The sequence below is a fragment of the Pogonomyrmex barbatus genome, unplaced genomic scaffold (genome assembly GCF_055798465.1).
Source record: "Pogonomyrmex barbatus isolate J1 unplaced genomic scaffold, ASM5579846v1 scaffold2, whole genome shotgun sequence".
NCBI lineage: Eukaryota > Metazoa > Arthropoda > Insecta > Hymenoptera > Formicidae > Pogonomyrmex > Pogonomyrmex barbatus.
The window spans coordinates 3,072,985-3,087,479 of NW_028297116.1; the positions used below are offsets into that span (position 1 = coordinate 3,072,985).

General features: G+C 30.1%; 4 protein-coding genes across 9 annotated transcripts; 2 read left to right on the forward strand and 2 right to left on the reverse strand.

The window, feature by feature from the left end:
* The first annotated feature begins 63 nt into the window (after positions 1-63).
* LOC105425178 (histone demethylase UTY-like) lies at positions 64-4,504 on the forward strand. The gene is made up of 3 exons (XM_011635825.3): positions 64-1,625; positions 1,736-2,332; positions 2,479-4,504. Exons 1-3 carry the CDS (start codon positions 960-962, stop codon positions 2,698-2,700), a joined length of 1,485 nt encoding a protein of 494 aa, XP_011634127.2. The 5' UTR covers positions 64-959; the 3' UTR covers positions 2,701-4,504.
* On the reverse strand, positions 3,629-5,974 carry LOC105425185 (metallo-beta-lactamase domain-containing protein 1). Its single transcript, XM_011635836.3, has 4 exons — positions 5,824-5,974; positions 4,682-4,849; positions 4,499-4,618; positions 3,629-4,294 (listed from the first exon to the last, which is right to left on the reverse strand). The coding sequence occupies exons 1-4, from the start codon at positions 5,972-5,974 to the stop codon at positions 4,098-4,100; spliced, it is 636 nt and encodes a 211-aa protein (XP_011634138.1). The 3' UTR covers positions 3,629-4,097.
* Positions 5,975-5,998: 24 nt separating this feature from the next.
* On the forward strand, positions 5,999-10,567 carry IntS9 (integrator complex subunit 9). Of its 2 annotated transcripts, none has more exons than XM_011635864.2 (11): positions 5,999-6,135; positions 7,031-7,228; positions 7,317-7,479; positions 7,537-7,778; positions 7,963-8,209; positions 8,385-8,565; positions 8,654-8,889; positions 9,286-9,497; positions 9,680-9,865; positions 10,033-10,227; positions 10,362-10,567. In XM_011635864.2, the coding sequence occupies exons 2-11, from the start codon at positions 7,094-7,096 to the stop codon at positions 10,479-10,481; spliced, it is 1,917 nt and encodes a 638-aa protein (XP_011634166.1). In that variant the 5' UTR covers positions 5,999-6,135; positions 7,031-7,093; the 3' UTR covers positions 10,482-10,567. The 2 variants fall into 2 exon arrangements, with proteins under 2 accessions (XP_011634166.1, XP_088932580.1); XM_089076454.1 differs by lacking the exon at positions 5,999-6,135 and adding an exon at positions 6,380-6,522.
* A 281-nt stretch (positions 10,568-10,848) lies between these two features.
* Positions 10,849-13,887, reverse strand: LOC105425207 (FUN14 domain-containing protein 2). 5 transcript variants are annotated; one of them, XM_011635897.3, is made up of 5 exons: positions 13,727-13,876; positions 13,140-13,195; positions 12,844-13,011; positions 12,538-12,733; positions 10,849-11,853 (listed from the first exon to the last, which is right to left on the reverse strand). In XM_011635897.3, the coding sequence occupies exons 3-5, from the start codon at positions 13,002-13,004 to the stop codon at positions 11,668-11,670; spliced, it is 543 nt and encodes a 180-aa protein (XP_011634199.1). In that variant the 5' UTR covers positions 13,005-13,011; positions 13,140-13,195; positions 13,727-13,876; the 3' UTR covers positions 10,849-11,667. The 5 variants fall into 5 exon arrangements, with proteins under 5 accessions (XP_011634199.1, XP_011634190.1, XP_011634176.1 ...); XM_011635906.2 differs by lacking the exons at positions 13,140-13,195; positions 13,727-13,876 and adding exons at positions 12,188-12,266; positions 13,582-13,720 and having other exon boundaries at positions 11,612-11,853; XM_011635888.3 differs by lacking the exon at positions 13,140-13,195 and having other exon boundaries at positions 13,727-13,887.
* Between the last annotated feature and the right edge of the window lie 608 nt (positions 13,888-14,495).

Here is a 14,495-nt window from a genome sequence, read left to right on the forward strand (position 1 = left end):
GCGAATAATATGATATTTACAAAATAATTCACAATGAATGCGATTATTATTTTAATCTAATGAGCTTTTTTATTTCAGCTGTTTCATGGATAAGAATTTAATAATTATATTTAAACTATTTGCAGGATATACTAATGAGAAAAGTTATACCAGTTATACCTTTGGATTATTGTTTAAATAATATTAACTGATCATAGGAAGACTGCTTTTGCCGATGACTTATCCGATTCATTCGAAATTCGTGAAGCAAATCATATATTGATATTATGAGTTTAAAACAAATATCAATTGCTAATTCAGAAACGATGCAGGAAATATACACGATGTCGATAAGTTTAATTCAATAATATGGCACATTCAAGGAGGATTTGTTTTGATATTTTCATATCAAAAATCATTTTTTCATCATTTTTATGATCAAAATTATTTTTATTATTTCTTGAGAAGTATGTAGGCTTGAGAAGTATGCGTGAGAAAAATTAATATCATTTTCTTTGCTTGTGTTTGCAATTTTTTACAAAAAAAGTAATTTTCACTGAAGAATCTATTTTATATTTTTGTATATTTGTATATCTGAGAGAAAGTTGTTTCAAACTTGCTTTAACAATATAAAAATATCGCTGTGCAAATAATGTGATTATTTCGTTTCGAGAAACGACTTATGTATAAGGTATATCATGATATCATGTCCGATCATTGTTTGTCTACGATATTCAAAATGTGTAAACTAAATCTCTGAGGGAAAACATTTTTTCTATGTCCTCTAGACTCATATGACTTGTGTTATTCAATTTTATCTTCAAATATATTCGATAAGCGAAACAGTCACAGTTTATTCGTGCGGTGTAACAAAGTAAAGAAGATTAATTTAGTGCTCTAAATTCATATTTCGTGACAAAGAATTTATTTCTGCTTTTTATTATAATTTTTTTATTTATTCATTAAGAAGAAAACTGAAAATGAACATCGAGCAGAATGCCAAAATGATTTTAAAGGCATGTAAGGAGCAAGGATTACAAGAAATACTACAATGTTCATTTCTTGCTGATTGTTCGGCGCCAAATCCACCCCAGCGAGTATTAACAACTGAACAACTATCGCCGGAAATATCGATTTATTACGTAAAAAACAGTGAAGAGGCATTCAGTCTGGAGCTGAAGAAATTTTGTTTGAAAAATCCCATTGCGATATTACGCCATCTCGATGCATCGGTCAATATTGATCTAGACCTTTTTTCGTCTAAAACTTTAGCTCAAATAGATCCACATTTAAATATCGAAATACGTGAACAAAATAAATGTTCTCCTGATGAGAATTGGGACAAGGGACGCAAGAAAAAGGTCTGGGACTGCTTCAGTTCCTTAAGTCGCATGACAATGTTGGAATACACGAGATATCAACGACGAATTCAAAGGCAGAACAATTCCGATCAAATGAACATGGATGAAGAAAACAAAAAATTGAAATTCGCTACCAATATAGATCTGTCGAACAAGAAAAAGTGGAAAGATCAATTTGACGAATTGATGAAGTTACCACCATTCCTCAGAGTAGAAGATAACAGCAATATGCTCAGCTATGTGGGCGAAATCTTAGGGATGAATACCTTGCAATTATACATGAAGGTATAATTTGAAATTTGAAATATGATTTTAAGTGAGTCAGAATAGAGGTGTATCTATTATTATTTAAAGAATGCTCTATGATTGCAATTTAATTCATAACAATTGTTTAGGTACCCGGATGTAGGACCCCCGGTCATCAGGAGAATAACAATTTCTGTTCTGTCAACCTTAATATTGGACCGGGTGATTGCGAATGGTTCGCAGTACCGCAGGAATACTGGGGTGCAATGCATACGCTCTGTGAACAAAATAATGTCAATTATTTGAAAGACAGTTGGTGGCCGCCGAATTTGAACGTTCTGCACGAGAACAACATTCCGGTATACAGATTCATTCAGAAATTAGGTGATATCGTATGGATAAATGTCGGCTGCGTGCACTGGGTACAGTCAATTGGTTCATGCAACAATGTCGCGTGGAACGTTGGCCCATTCACCGTCTCGCAATATTATATGGCGATCGAACGTTACGAATGGAATAAATTGCAACGGTTTAAATCAATCGTACCGATTGTGCATCTCTCGTGGAACCTAGCGTGCGATGCTAATGTGACAAATGTGCAATTGTCCATTCTAATAAAAAATTGCCTATTGCTAACGATGAAGCAGAGTTACTTGATATTAAAGTTTGTGAAGAGGAAGAATGTGGAAATAATCTATCACGGCCGCCGTAAAGACGATCATACGCCTTATTGTCAAAATTGTTATGTGCGTATTTTGCTTTTAACAAAAATTAATATAATCTCTGTATAAATTATTATAGTTTACTATATAACTATTTACACAAAATACATTATATTACATAATTTGTATTTAAGTTATTCTATATTAAAAGCATATTTTATTTTTTGTAGGTCGAGGTGTTCAATGTATTATTCATTTCCAAATTAAAAAAAAACAAACCACATGAAGTGTACTGCATAAAATGTGCGCTTAAGCGATCTCGTTCGTTGAGGGGATTTACATGTTTAAAGGAATATCATTTGAATACTTTAAGGAACATTTATGACAAATTTGTTCTACGACTCTCATCATCGCATGGAAGTCGTCGATCATTGAGCACCAGCATAAAATAACTTTAATCTTACAGTATTTTCAATTGCAGTGGATCTTGACTTATATTATCATAATGCACTTTTTGTAAACGAGATGGACATAGAATACGAAACATTGAAAAGAGGAAAAACGAAAAAAAAAAAATGCTGACGAAAGGAAAAACAGAACAGAAAATTTATATTCTATTTTGCAAACATATTTTCCACTTTACAAGAGTACGTTCGAATTCCCCACCCGAATACTTCCATATGTCATTTTCCCTTTAACATTCTGTGAACAATAAAGATAAAATGAAAGCACTCGAGTGGGATTCCGAATACATCCCCATATAGATGAAGTTATAGTAGTATTTGAAGTTTACTACGTACAAACATTTGATTTTATACTAATCTAAAAATTATAAGGTATTTGATAATTAATAATATAATGCAGGTTTCTTTCTCAGCAGGAGCTTTCTCAGAGTGGATTAAACTGAGCAGAAAAGTTATTTTGCGATCTTCGCAATTAGTAATAAATTATTAATTAATAAAAATCGCTGAATGAGCGCGTATTCGTCCATCGGAGAATACAAGCGCATTGCGAGATACGATTATTCAACGTCACGAACATTCACGGTTGCTAGAACACGATGAAATGTTCAGAAGTATACGTTATAAGCAAAGCTTTATCATTTGCAGCTTATGGTCAAACATCTTGTCGCGTTCTAACAACTGCGAACGTATGTAATGCTAGATAGTCGCATCTCGTTATGTGTTTGTACTTGCTAATGAACCGGGCAAGTATGCGCTTATTCGGCGATTTTCATTAATTAATAGTTCATTATTATTTTCATTAATTATGAAAAAAATTGCAAAATCTGATATATTGAATTTTTCTATTCAGTTTGACCTACTCTACTTGTATACAAGTATACTATTATCAAGTATGAAATTAAAATAAAATAAAATATATATTAAAATAAAGAAGATATATTTTCATTCAGATATTAAGTAATTGTATAAATATGAGAAGGCGCTTATCGTTAATTAATCTTTAGAAAAATATATACGAAGACGAATATATCATTACTTAAATTTAAACTTAAGTATATGAATTCACAGTATTTCATGTTACGATGAGCACAAGGATTTTAACAGTTCAAATTTCGAGTTAATGAGTGACAATTGTTTGTGATGAAAATTGTTTGTTAAAATCAATAGGCGTGGAGATAAAAATAAAAAGAAAAAGAAAGTATTACAATTTTTTACAATAATATTTTACAAGTTCATAATAATTTTTAATGTTGTATAATTATTTGTAGAAATTTTTTATTAACGTATTTTATATAAAATTCTGTTTTACATTTTTATTCACAAAATAAAAATGTTTTTTAACAATACAGAATTTCTCTTTTTCTTTTTTTTTTATATTACTTATCTTATATCACTTGACTCTTCACGATTTCTCTCATAGTGTTCGTAACATGGAATATTGGTCCATGTCCAGGTATTATAAAATCTGCGAGATTTATTATACGAGAACGCGTGACAGATTGAATTTGCGATAACTCTGGTGTACCTAATAATTTCCAGATGGATGGATTTGAAATATCTTCCTTTTTTTCGAACAAATCTCCTATACAAACGTGAAATTAAAATGACAAATATAATAATATAAGTACGTAAATCGAGGAGAAAAATATATTTTTAGAGATTACTGTAATAATCATTAATATTATAATATTATAATGCATAATTGTAAATCGAAAAAAATATACATTTTATACATCATACTGTATATAGATGCATAATTGTAAACTAAGAAATATTTTTTAGATACCTGTAACAGCGAGAAGTTTTATTTCTCCATCCTTTATCATCTCCACCAAGACAGTGACGTCCTCTTTTGTGTGTCCTGGCGTGGCTATAACTTTAACACCCGGACAGAGCTCGTAGCCGTCTGAAGAAATAAAATTTTTTCAATTATATCTTTAAGATTTTTATTATTTTACAATAAATATACCGCTCGAGATCTGTGGGTTTTCATGGAATATAGTACCGCGCTGAACAGTCAAGCCTACAATATGTTCTGCATTTGTAAACAGATTATTGTTCCCAATGTGGTCGGAATGGCTATGAGTGCAAACAACATAATCGATGTCATTTGGCTGAATATTGTGCTGTGCAAGCGCTGAAAAAAAAATTTTATGCTTAATTAATTGTGGTCTTAATGATATTATCTCAGTTTAGATATGAAAAACAGGAGATGAAAAAATTATTCGTATATAGGTATTTGCTCCAATATTTTTTCGCATTTTTCAGCATTAATTGTGTGTAGAATCAAAAATTTCATTTATTTCGATTTTCATGTTAATTATTTAGATTTATTTATATTTTTCTAGAAAAAAATAACGTATTAATAATTAAATAATTATTTGTACAATAATTATTTATATATAGATTATATATAGATTATATATAGATTATTCTACGAACGTTTAAATATTTATCGATATAAACTAAAACTATTTGTCATGTATATAAGATGTTTCTTAAATATTACAATAATTTAATGATTTTTGAAGTTATCTTATGAAGAAAAATTCAAATAATCTCAAAAGCTTCAAAATTCTATAATTTCATTTCTTTTCGTTTTAATAGCTCTTAAATAAAAGAAGATTTTTTTTTCTAACTTGGACCAGTAAATAAGCACAAGATTATCATTTATTTTAGTTCTTTAGTTCTAATATTTAGCTCTTTTATTTATAATTGCTATTTTATAAAAAGTTCATGGCGTAGAACAATTTAGGATGTACATTACTGTCCCAATTTTATTTTTTATAAGCCATGGACGGAATAAAACTTTTTTACACTTTTTTATTATTTCATTAATTCAAAAAAGTATTCTTGGTATGCTTTAAAGATAAAGCTATTAATTAAAAGCTATTAGAAAAATAATTTTATTTTTCAACATCTTTTTTAATTTTCAACATCTTTGTTTTTAAATAAAATAATATAAGATTGTATATATGTTTATATAAATTTCTTTTCTTTATAAAATAATCTCAAAAATTATTTAAAATATTAAAATACAAGATGTACTTAAGAAATATTTTGTATTACATTAATACAAAAATAAAATTTTAGTGCATTCTACTTTTGCACCTTCAACCAGCTTTTCGCGATCCCAAGCAGTCATGGTATCGACGATAATTAATTTGGTGCCCTTTATCAGAGTGCAGGTACAGTTCGCATCCATCCTACCATCATCCAAGTTTTTGGAGTAACCGTCGAACAAGACGACGACTTCACACATTTTCGATAATCACTCGTCACAGAGGAAGAAATGAAAGGAGAAAAGATGACACTCCGTCTCATTAGTCGCGGACGGACACCTGCAAATTAAATGAGGAAGAATCGCTCAACGAAGCTAACCTAGTTTCAACAAGATTCAAGACATCTAACCTCTTTCACCCGGCAAAAATTTCAAAGAAACCTCCTATCCTCGTCTCGTTACTTCTTTTGCTGATGAGAATTTTTATCATTTTGGTTTCATGCACCGAGACACGTGCATATATAGATAATATTTTGTATAAACTATGATGAGAAAAACGTATTGTTGACAGTCTGCAGAAAAGTGAGAGTGTGGTACACGTGGTTTTTGCATTGATCTTCTCGGAAGATAAATCAGAATTGAATTAGAAATCAAGAAAAAGAAAAAAAGAGAAATTTACTAGAAACTTGATAAAATTTGAGAAACAATTAAAAATTTTTCGAGACCTAAAATTTGGTTCTTATCACAAAAAGTCAGTCGTGACGAATACTCTCATGTGGAACTTGTGAATAAGATCCAGGATGAAGTTGGTGATTATAATTGTTCTAATTAATGTTGTAATAGTTTGCAATTTGGTAATTTTAATTGTAGCCAAGAAGTATGTAAATATAACCTAAAAATCTTTGCAATGGACAAAATTGGAGATATTATTCGTTAAAGAAAGAAGATATATGATTTTTAGATAAATAGTGATATTGGCTTAATATTCAGTGTCTAAAAATGTTTATATTTATAAATTTGTGAATTAATATAATAATATAATTAATATAATATAATAAATAGTTATAAAAAATACAATATCAAATGTAGAATTTCAAGATTATCAGATGAGGATTTAAGTCCTTCATAAATTCTAAGTCTTGAATTAAAAGAGTTGTTTTGTTTATGATTGACAAACCATCCTATAATAGTAAAAGTATTTTAACAGCCTTAACTCATAATAACGTTAATTATGTAAAATCTTGAAATTATAAATCATTTTCTGCTAAAGCTCCAAATAAATATATTATAAAATTAATTTTATATTTTTATTTTTAGTACTGCCTGTCCAGTGAATCAACAAAGCCATGCTTGATTTTGACTTTCAAAGGAACTACATTGATGTTGGATTGCGGCTTGAATATGCAATCCATTTTGCACTTTATGCCGCTTCCTATGGTTCCAAGCAGCAAATTTAATTCTTTACCAACATGGTTGCCGCGCAATGACAATCAGCAAGATTGGCAACTCGAGGGAGTTAGTGAAATATATCTTAAATATTGTATTTTTTTTATTTTTAAATTATTTTCAACAATAATTGCAAACATATTGTTTTTATTTTAAGGAACTGAAAGAGTGTTGTGGTAGAGTGTTTGTGGATTCGGCTCCAGAGTTTTCTCCTCCTTTAGAAAAAATAATTGACTTCTCGGAGATTGATGCCATTTTAATATCCAACTATACATGTATGCTTGCATTGCCGTTCATAACAGAAGGCACGGGATTTAAAGGTATAGCTATGTAAAAAAAAACATAAATAATTATTTAAAAAATACAATAATTTAAAGGTATAATATATGCCACTGAACCAACGTTGCAAATTGGACGGTTTTTCATGGAGGAACTAGTGGAATTCATCGAACGGACTCCGAAGGCCACAATGGCTAAACATTGGAAAGATATGTTGCATATGTTGCCATCTCCGTTAGCGGAGATCATTAAACCAAAATCTTGGAAGCACATTTACTCCATGTCAGCCGTTAATTCGGCGCTATCAAACATCCAGATGGTTGGATACGATCAAAAATTGGTATGTTACAAAAGATCAATTAACAATTGTTCTCTATAATGTTGAATTCGTATTATATGCTTAGCAAACAAGTGCATACAATATTTATATTTAGAAAAATTATTTTCCATAAACTCGACATATTTTCGGAATCAACTATTTCATATAGATAATAATCAAATTATCATATTCAAACTATTTGCAGGACATATATGGCGCTTTAACAGTCACGCCAATCAGTTCAGGCTTCTGTTTAGGTAGTAGCAATTGGTTAATATCTAGTGATCATGAGAAGGTTGCTTTTGTCAGCGGTTCATCTACATTGACTACTCATCCAAAACCCATGGATCAAGTCACACTGAAGCATGCAAACCTGTTGATTCTCACAGGCTTGACCCAGACACCAACCGCTAATCCAGACACGATGCTTGGGGAATTATGCATGACTGTTGGTAAATATTATTTTTTTCAGTAAATCGGTACAAAAGGATGATATTATAATATTCAAAATCATTTTTTAAAAGAATTACACAATCAATAAAAATAGAATTTTCTCTTATCAGCTTTTTTCTGACAAGAAAGTAACTTTTCAGATGCGACATGTTTTATCATATAAAAATCTTGCAGCTGTAACCCTCAGAGCAGGTGGATGTGTTTTGATTCCTTGCTACCCCTCTGGCGTCGTATATGATTTATTCGAGTGTTTAAGTACTCATCTGGACAAGTCGGGCTTCACGCAGGTTCCTCTATTCTTTATTTCACCAGTAGCAGAAACATCTTTAGCTTATTCGAATATTCTTGCCGAATGGTATGACTAATGAAAATTCTGAGACATTTTTGATATACTATGTTTTATTATCTTTTTTCTTTCGTTTACTGTCATTCTTTATTTTTAGGCTATCAACAAATAAGCAAAACAAAGTTTATCTTCCAGAGGAACCGTTCCCACACGCTTTCCTCGTGAAAAATGCTCGATTGAAACATTATACGTCTACGTACGCTGAAGGATTCAGCAATGACTATCGGCAACCCTGCGTAATTTTCTGCGGTCATCCCAGTCTCCGATTTGGCGATGCCGTGCATTTCATACAATTATGGGGCAACAATCCTCTGCACACAGTCATTTTTACAGGTATATATATATATATATAATAATATAGTTTAATGGGTATACATAATAATATTTTAATGGGTATACATAATTCAAAGAATAATGCAATAACTTATTCATACTTCTGCATTAGATCTCAAAAAGATAATATTAATTAAATACTTGTAAAGTATGTAAAACATAAAATATACATGGTTGAACTTTATTTTAATACCAATTCAACATTTGATACAAATTGTACCAAATGTATTATTTTCTAAATGCTTCTGTTTATTCATATATCAAGTATGACAAATAAATTGCACAAATTTTTTCCATACTATTGATATATTCTTTATATTATATCTTTATCTTTCATTATATTTCATTATATTTATTATATTCATTATATTCATTTCATTATATTTGATTTTGCAGAACCTGATTTTCCATATTTAGACGCCCTAGCTCCATTTCAACCATTAACCATGAAAGCAGTACACTGCCCCATTGATACATCTCTAAATTTTACTCAAGCTAACAAACTTATACGAGACTTGAAACCAGAACACTTAGTTATTCCGGAGGTTTATACGCAGCCTCCTGCAATGGCACCGCATAGAACAGATCTTGTCATCGAATCCATCGGGGTTGGTATCATTTTCTATTTCTTTATTAATGTGTTCATCCAAGTATCTCACTTTTCAACAATTAATATTTTCAATCTTTATTTTATATTCTCTATTATTTATAAAATATATAAATGTAAAAAAATATCCTATAAAATAACTTCTATCTCCTATAAAATAACTGCATAATCATTTTATTCAAGGAAAAACCCTTGATTACGTTCAAACGGGGAGAAGTGATAAAGTTGCCATTGAAGCGAAAGAAGAGCCGCGTGTTTATCGAACCGGAACTTGCTAGTAGCATTATACCAAGTGAAGTGCGACCTGGCTTGAGTCTCGCATCTGTTACTGGAGAGCTTGAGGTCAAGGACAACGTATACACCATAAAGGTAATTACTAATATGTGTAAAGGTGAATATGAGTGTCACGGTCAAGATAAATATTATAACACGCTCTTTTATAAAGATATCTTCTTGGATAGAGACTTATTGCAAAAAAGAATATATATATAATCTGTTTATATTTAATTTGATCTTTAAATATGGAAAATTTGCAGAATATAGAAGAGAGACCGAGTGGAAAAAGGAAATTATCATCAAGTTCACCTGCGCCTGTGAAAGAAGAAGTATTGAAAGAACGAAAACATGAATATGGGAATTTGGATCCACAAGAATTGCTGCAGAAACTCAATCAGGAAGGCATCCATGGAGCTAAATTACAGCACACCCCTACCTCTACGAGTATTCACTTGGTATGCTTGGACATTTCTTCGATGGTTCTTTTGATAAATATAAAGATAATCTTATTCATAATTTATAAATACACAAAAAATATAATTATAAAAATTTTCTGTTGAAAGTTATACATTTACATGTTTACTTGTAGCAAGAAGAGGATACCTTGATTCAAATTGGAGATAATTCTACGCACATTTTCTGCAATGGTGATCAAAAAATCCGTAAACGCCTCAGAAATATAATAATGCAATGTTTGAAAAGATTTTGAAGTACATACATTTAGAATATTTTGACTTTATGTAAGACAATGTTTTTATACTGCTACATCATATATACACATAATTTATTTTAAAATGTGTAGATTTATTTATCCCTTTATTTTCTCTTATTTTTATTTCTTTTATTTAATTCGACAATAAATTGATTATAATTGAAAAATTTCTTTTATTATATAATTTATCTAAATAAAAGGTAACATTTTTAAATTAAAATACAATTGACAAATCTTTGATTCTTTTCCTACTTACATATATTTAGAAATAATTTAACAATGTTCCTGTACATAAATATAAAACATTAATTTAATATGAAGTTTTTCAACATTTCTAAAATTAACACTAATAAGATATTGAAAATTATTCGTTAAATAATCTTTATTATCTTTAGACAATACATATTAAGATCTATATAAGTATAAATAATACAATAGAAACACGGCGATTAGCCGAATTAAGTATATAAATATAAATTACAAAAATTGAATCGCAACTTTTTAATAATATAAGTATACAATATTATTCTAACATTTACGTCCTAGAATGACTAATTTCTTGCTGCATTCTGAATGAGTAAGAAATCTCTATATCATTTTACAAGCACGTTATATAGTTTGTTTAAATGACAATAACAAAATTATCAAGATTCAAAACAAAATTTTATCCTTTCACAAAGTAAAATGTGAAATAAATAATACATCGATGCGATATTTATTCAATAAATCACATTAGTAATAAATAAATTATTTTGTAATCTCAAAACAAGTTAGGGACTTTCATTTGTTTGATGTATTAACTTTAAAAGAGATGATAGCGACGAATAAAATTTACTCTATTAATATTGAAAAATTTAACAAAGATCTACGAATTGTTTCATTAATTTATTCGGATTTGGGGATTTAAAAGAAAGCAAAACAAGTAATTCTGGATGATACGAATAAATTCTATTCATCGTTAACATCAATGAGAGATTAAAAATAAAGCTATTTATCTAGGATTATTAAGCGTAGTTCGCGCCACCCATTTCTTTAACTCATTAAGTTTGTTCCTTACCTCATCCATGATTGTATTATTGTATTCATCGACGACATTGTCATGCGCGTCGATAATAGTGGAGCTATCCTTTGGTGCGATGTATATCTTTTTCTTGGTTGCATTCAGAGTGCAGCAATTTATTACCTATTTGGCGGTTGCAATACCGAGTGCGACTCCCGCGACATATGAGACTAGAAAGAAATGGAACTCCGTTGGTTGGAAACTGTCGTCACTGCCAATCAATGCATGATACCAACGCCGAGTACGAATCTGCCCTTGTTTCATCAATCGCCCGGCTTTGTCCATCTTTTTGTCGACGAATCGTTCAACCTGGAACACGACAATATCCATCAATGTCTAAATTCTACGTCGGAGCGGATTTGGAAAAAGCCTTGCACATCACACACAATTAATTTTATTATACAGCTTTTTATTGAAGGATCTATATACAAAAATTATAATGTTATTGTTATTGTGAGTTTTATTGACATCGAAATCAATGTGGATTTTTATTGCCATTAATATTGATATTGAAATTTTAATAATATTGATATATATGTATCGTTGTATTCAAGAATACAAAATGCATAATGCAGATGGCGACAATATACTAAATGTATTTGTTCCGATTTTCGCGCAAAACTTAAAAGTTATTGTACTTTACTTCACCAAGATAGACCGATAATGAAACCGCCAAGAAAACTCGTGGCGATGAACGAATTCTTCCTCCATAATTTTCCTACCTGCAAATAGCAAAAACATATTTGTGAAAAAGGTAAGTAAATATATGCAAAATATTTTCTATAAATTATAAGTTAGGTTAATATAAGAAATTTTTAATATATATTTCCCTAGTTTTTAGTATGTTTCTAAATAAAATAATTTCTATCAAAAATAATTACCTTCAATATGTATACTTTTAACAAAAAAAGAAAATTTTCATTTGATTCTTCAAAATCCAAATATCTGATAAAAAAGCTGCAAAATCTTCCACAGTAATCTAAATTTACTTACCTTATCCATTAAATGTGGCCCTTCGCCGGTAATCTTTTCCTCCACCTTATCTGATATTTTTTCGGCCTTTGTCATAACTTTGTCCCAATTAATGTTTATGTAACCCTGATGTGCAGCAATTTGCAACATGATAATTCCACCACCAACTGCGCAAGCTGCTACTTTTCCAATCTTCATAGTGATAAATCCAGTTACCCTAATTTACAAATCATCTATATTTAATATAGAAGGTAGACCTTATGAGTGTTGAACATTCAAGAATAAACAATCAAGATCATTTCAATTGTGATAAGAAGTATTTAATACCATCCTGATGTGCTACCAATAATGATCTGTTTTGTTGCTGAGGATTTGCTGACATCGCCCAAGATTTTCTCTATGAAAGATTTGGCTTCGTTTGTGGCATCTATACTATAGGCTTCTTTGTTCGCGTCTTCTTTATTTTTTTTGGCCATTGGCAAACTCATCTTGGGACTAGAAGAAGAAATCACATGATCACAGGAAATAAATTTATATCTATAAAAAATGATTGATTTCCGCAATGTTATTTTATATATACTTAAGTTTAAATATAAAAACTATTTGTATCATATAAATCTTACGGCCAAGAAGTCCTTATGTGCGACAGAAACTGGCATTGACATGTAAAATTTCATACCTGCGATGCGAAACATAGAAAACGTTTTGACTCATCTATTTTTGAACTTTTGGAATGAAGTCGCGAGGGCGAGTCTTTAATTATTCTGCCAATGACAATTGTTCCATTATTTGTTTAATATTGAACTTTTGGAATGAAGTCGCGTGACAAAGGGAAGTCTTGTTGTCGTCACTCAATTTACGTCGCGAATTTGTGCGATGTAACGAAAATGTAAATATATCGATGACGAGATTTCAGAAGGAAATCGTGACAGTTATTTTCCGCGTTGGGAAAAATCGAAGAGAACGAGTCGTCGCCGGTGATTTCCAATCATGGCCGTGAACCATCGAATTCCGGGACGAAAAACTGTATCGTCGTTATCGGGACGAAACAAAAGGCGACTTTACCGTTTGACAAGTTTCTTCAATCCCGAGCGGAAGATGCTTTTGTTTTGCATGATTATCGAGTGTGTTTTCAGATGTACGATGAACCGTCTCACAGATCACTCGATATGGATATGCGTTGTCCTGACGATGTACATACAAGACTTACCTATTTAACAGGACGTTTTCAGAGCCAACCAAATACGACCGCTGTCGAACGGTCTATCGGATCGGACGTAAATTGACGTAAACGTGAATAATCTGGAGGGAGCCAGACGGCTCCCGTGACAAGTTTGTTCGTTTCAGTTCTGTGCTTTCTGCACTTTCCGTCTCTTTTTCCTTCTTTTTTTCCTTTTTCTTTCGCTTACATTTGAAACATGCATATCTTTTTTCTTAAAATATAAAATATTAAGAGCTATTTTTGTCTTTTTGTTTTTTTTTATACTTAAAATTGCAAATTTAATTTTATTTTACTTTTATTTTTTAATTATTTTTAATTATTAATTAAATTAATTCTGTTTCTTTTTGTATATGATTATTTGGATATGTTTTCTAATATTATCTATTACGTAGTAAATTGTTAGTTTTCAATAGTTGAAATTTTTTAACCATTTACTTCTCTTGGTTATACTTATTACATGTCAGAATTAATTTTTATTGTATAGCTTAATATTTAAAAACCAAGAAATATGGGAAATTTTTATAATTATCAGATTTCAAGTCGAAGAAATTCGATAGTTAGAAAATATTAATATTATTTAATAATATAAATTTTTAGTCACTTATAATTATTATTTTACATGGAATTAATTTCGAAGATGATATAAATAAAAATGCAGTTTTAAATTAAATTAAATATTATCAAGAGTTGTAAATATATGTGTTTAAAAAATAAGATATTAATAAATCATAAAATTCTATGAGCTAATCATTTAAAT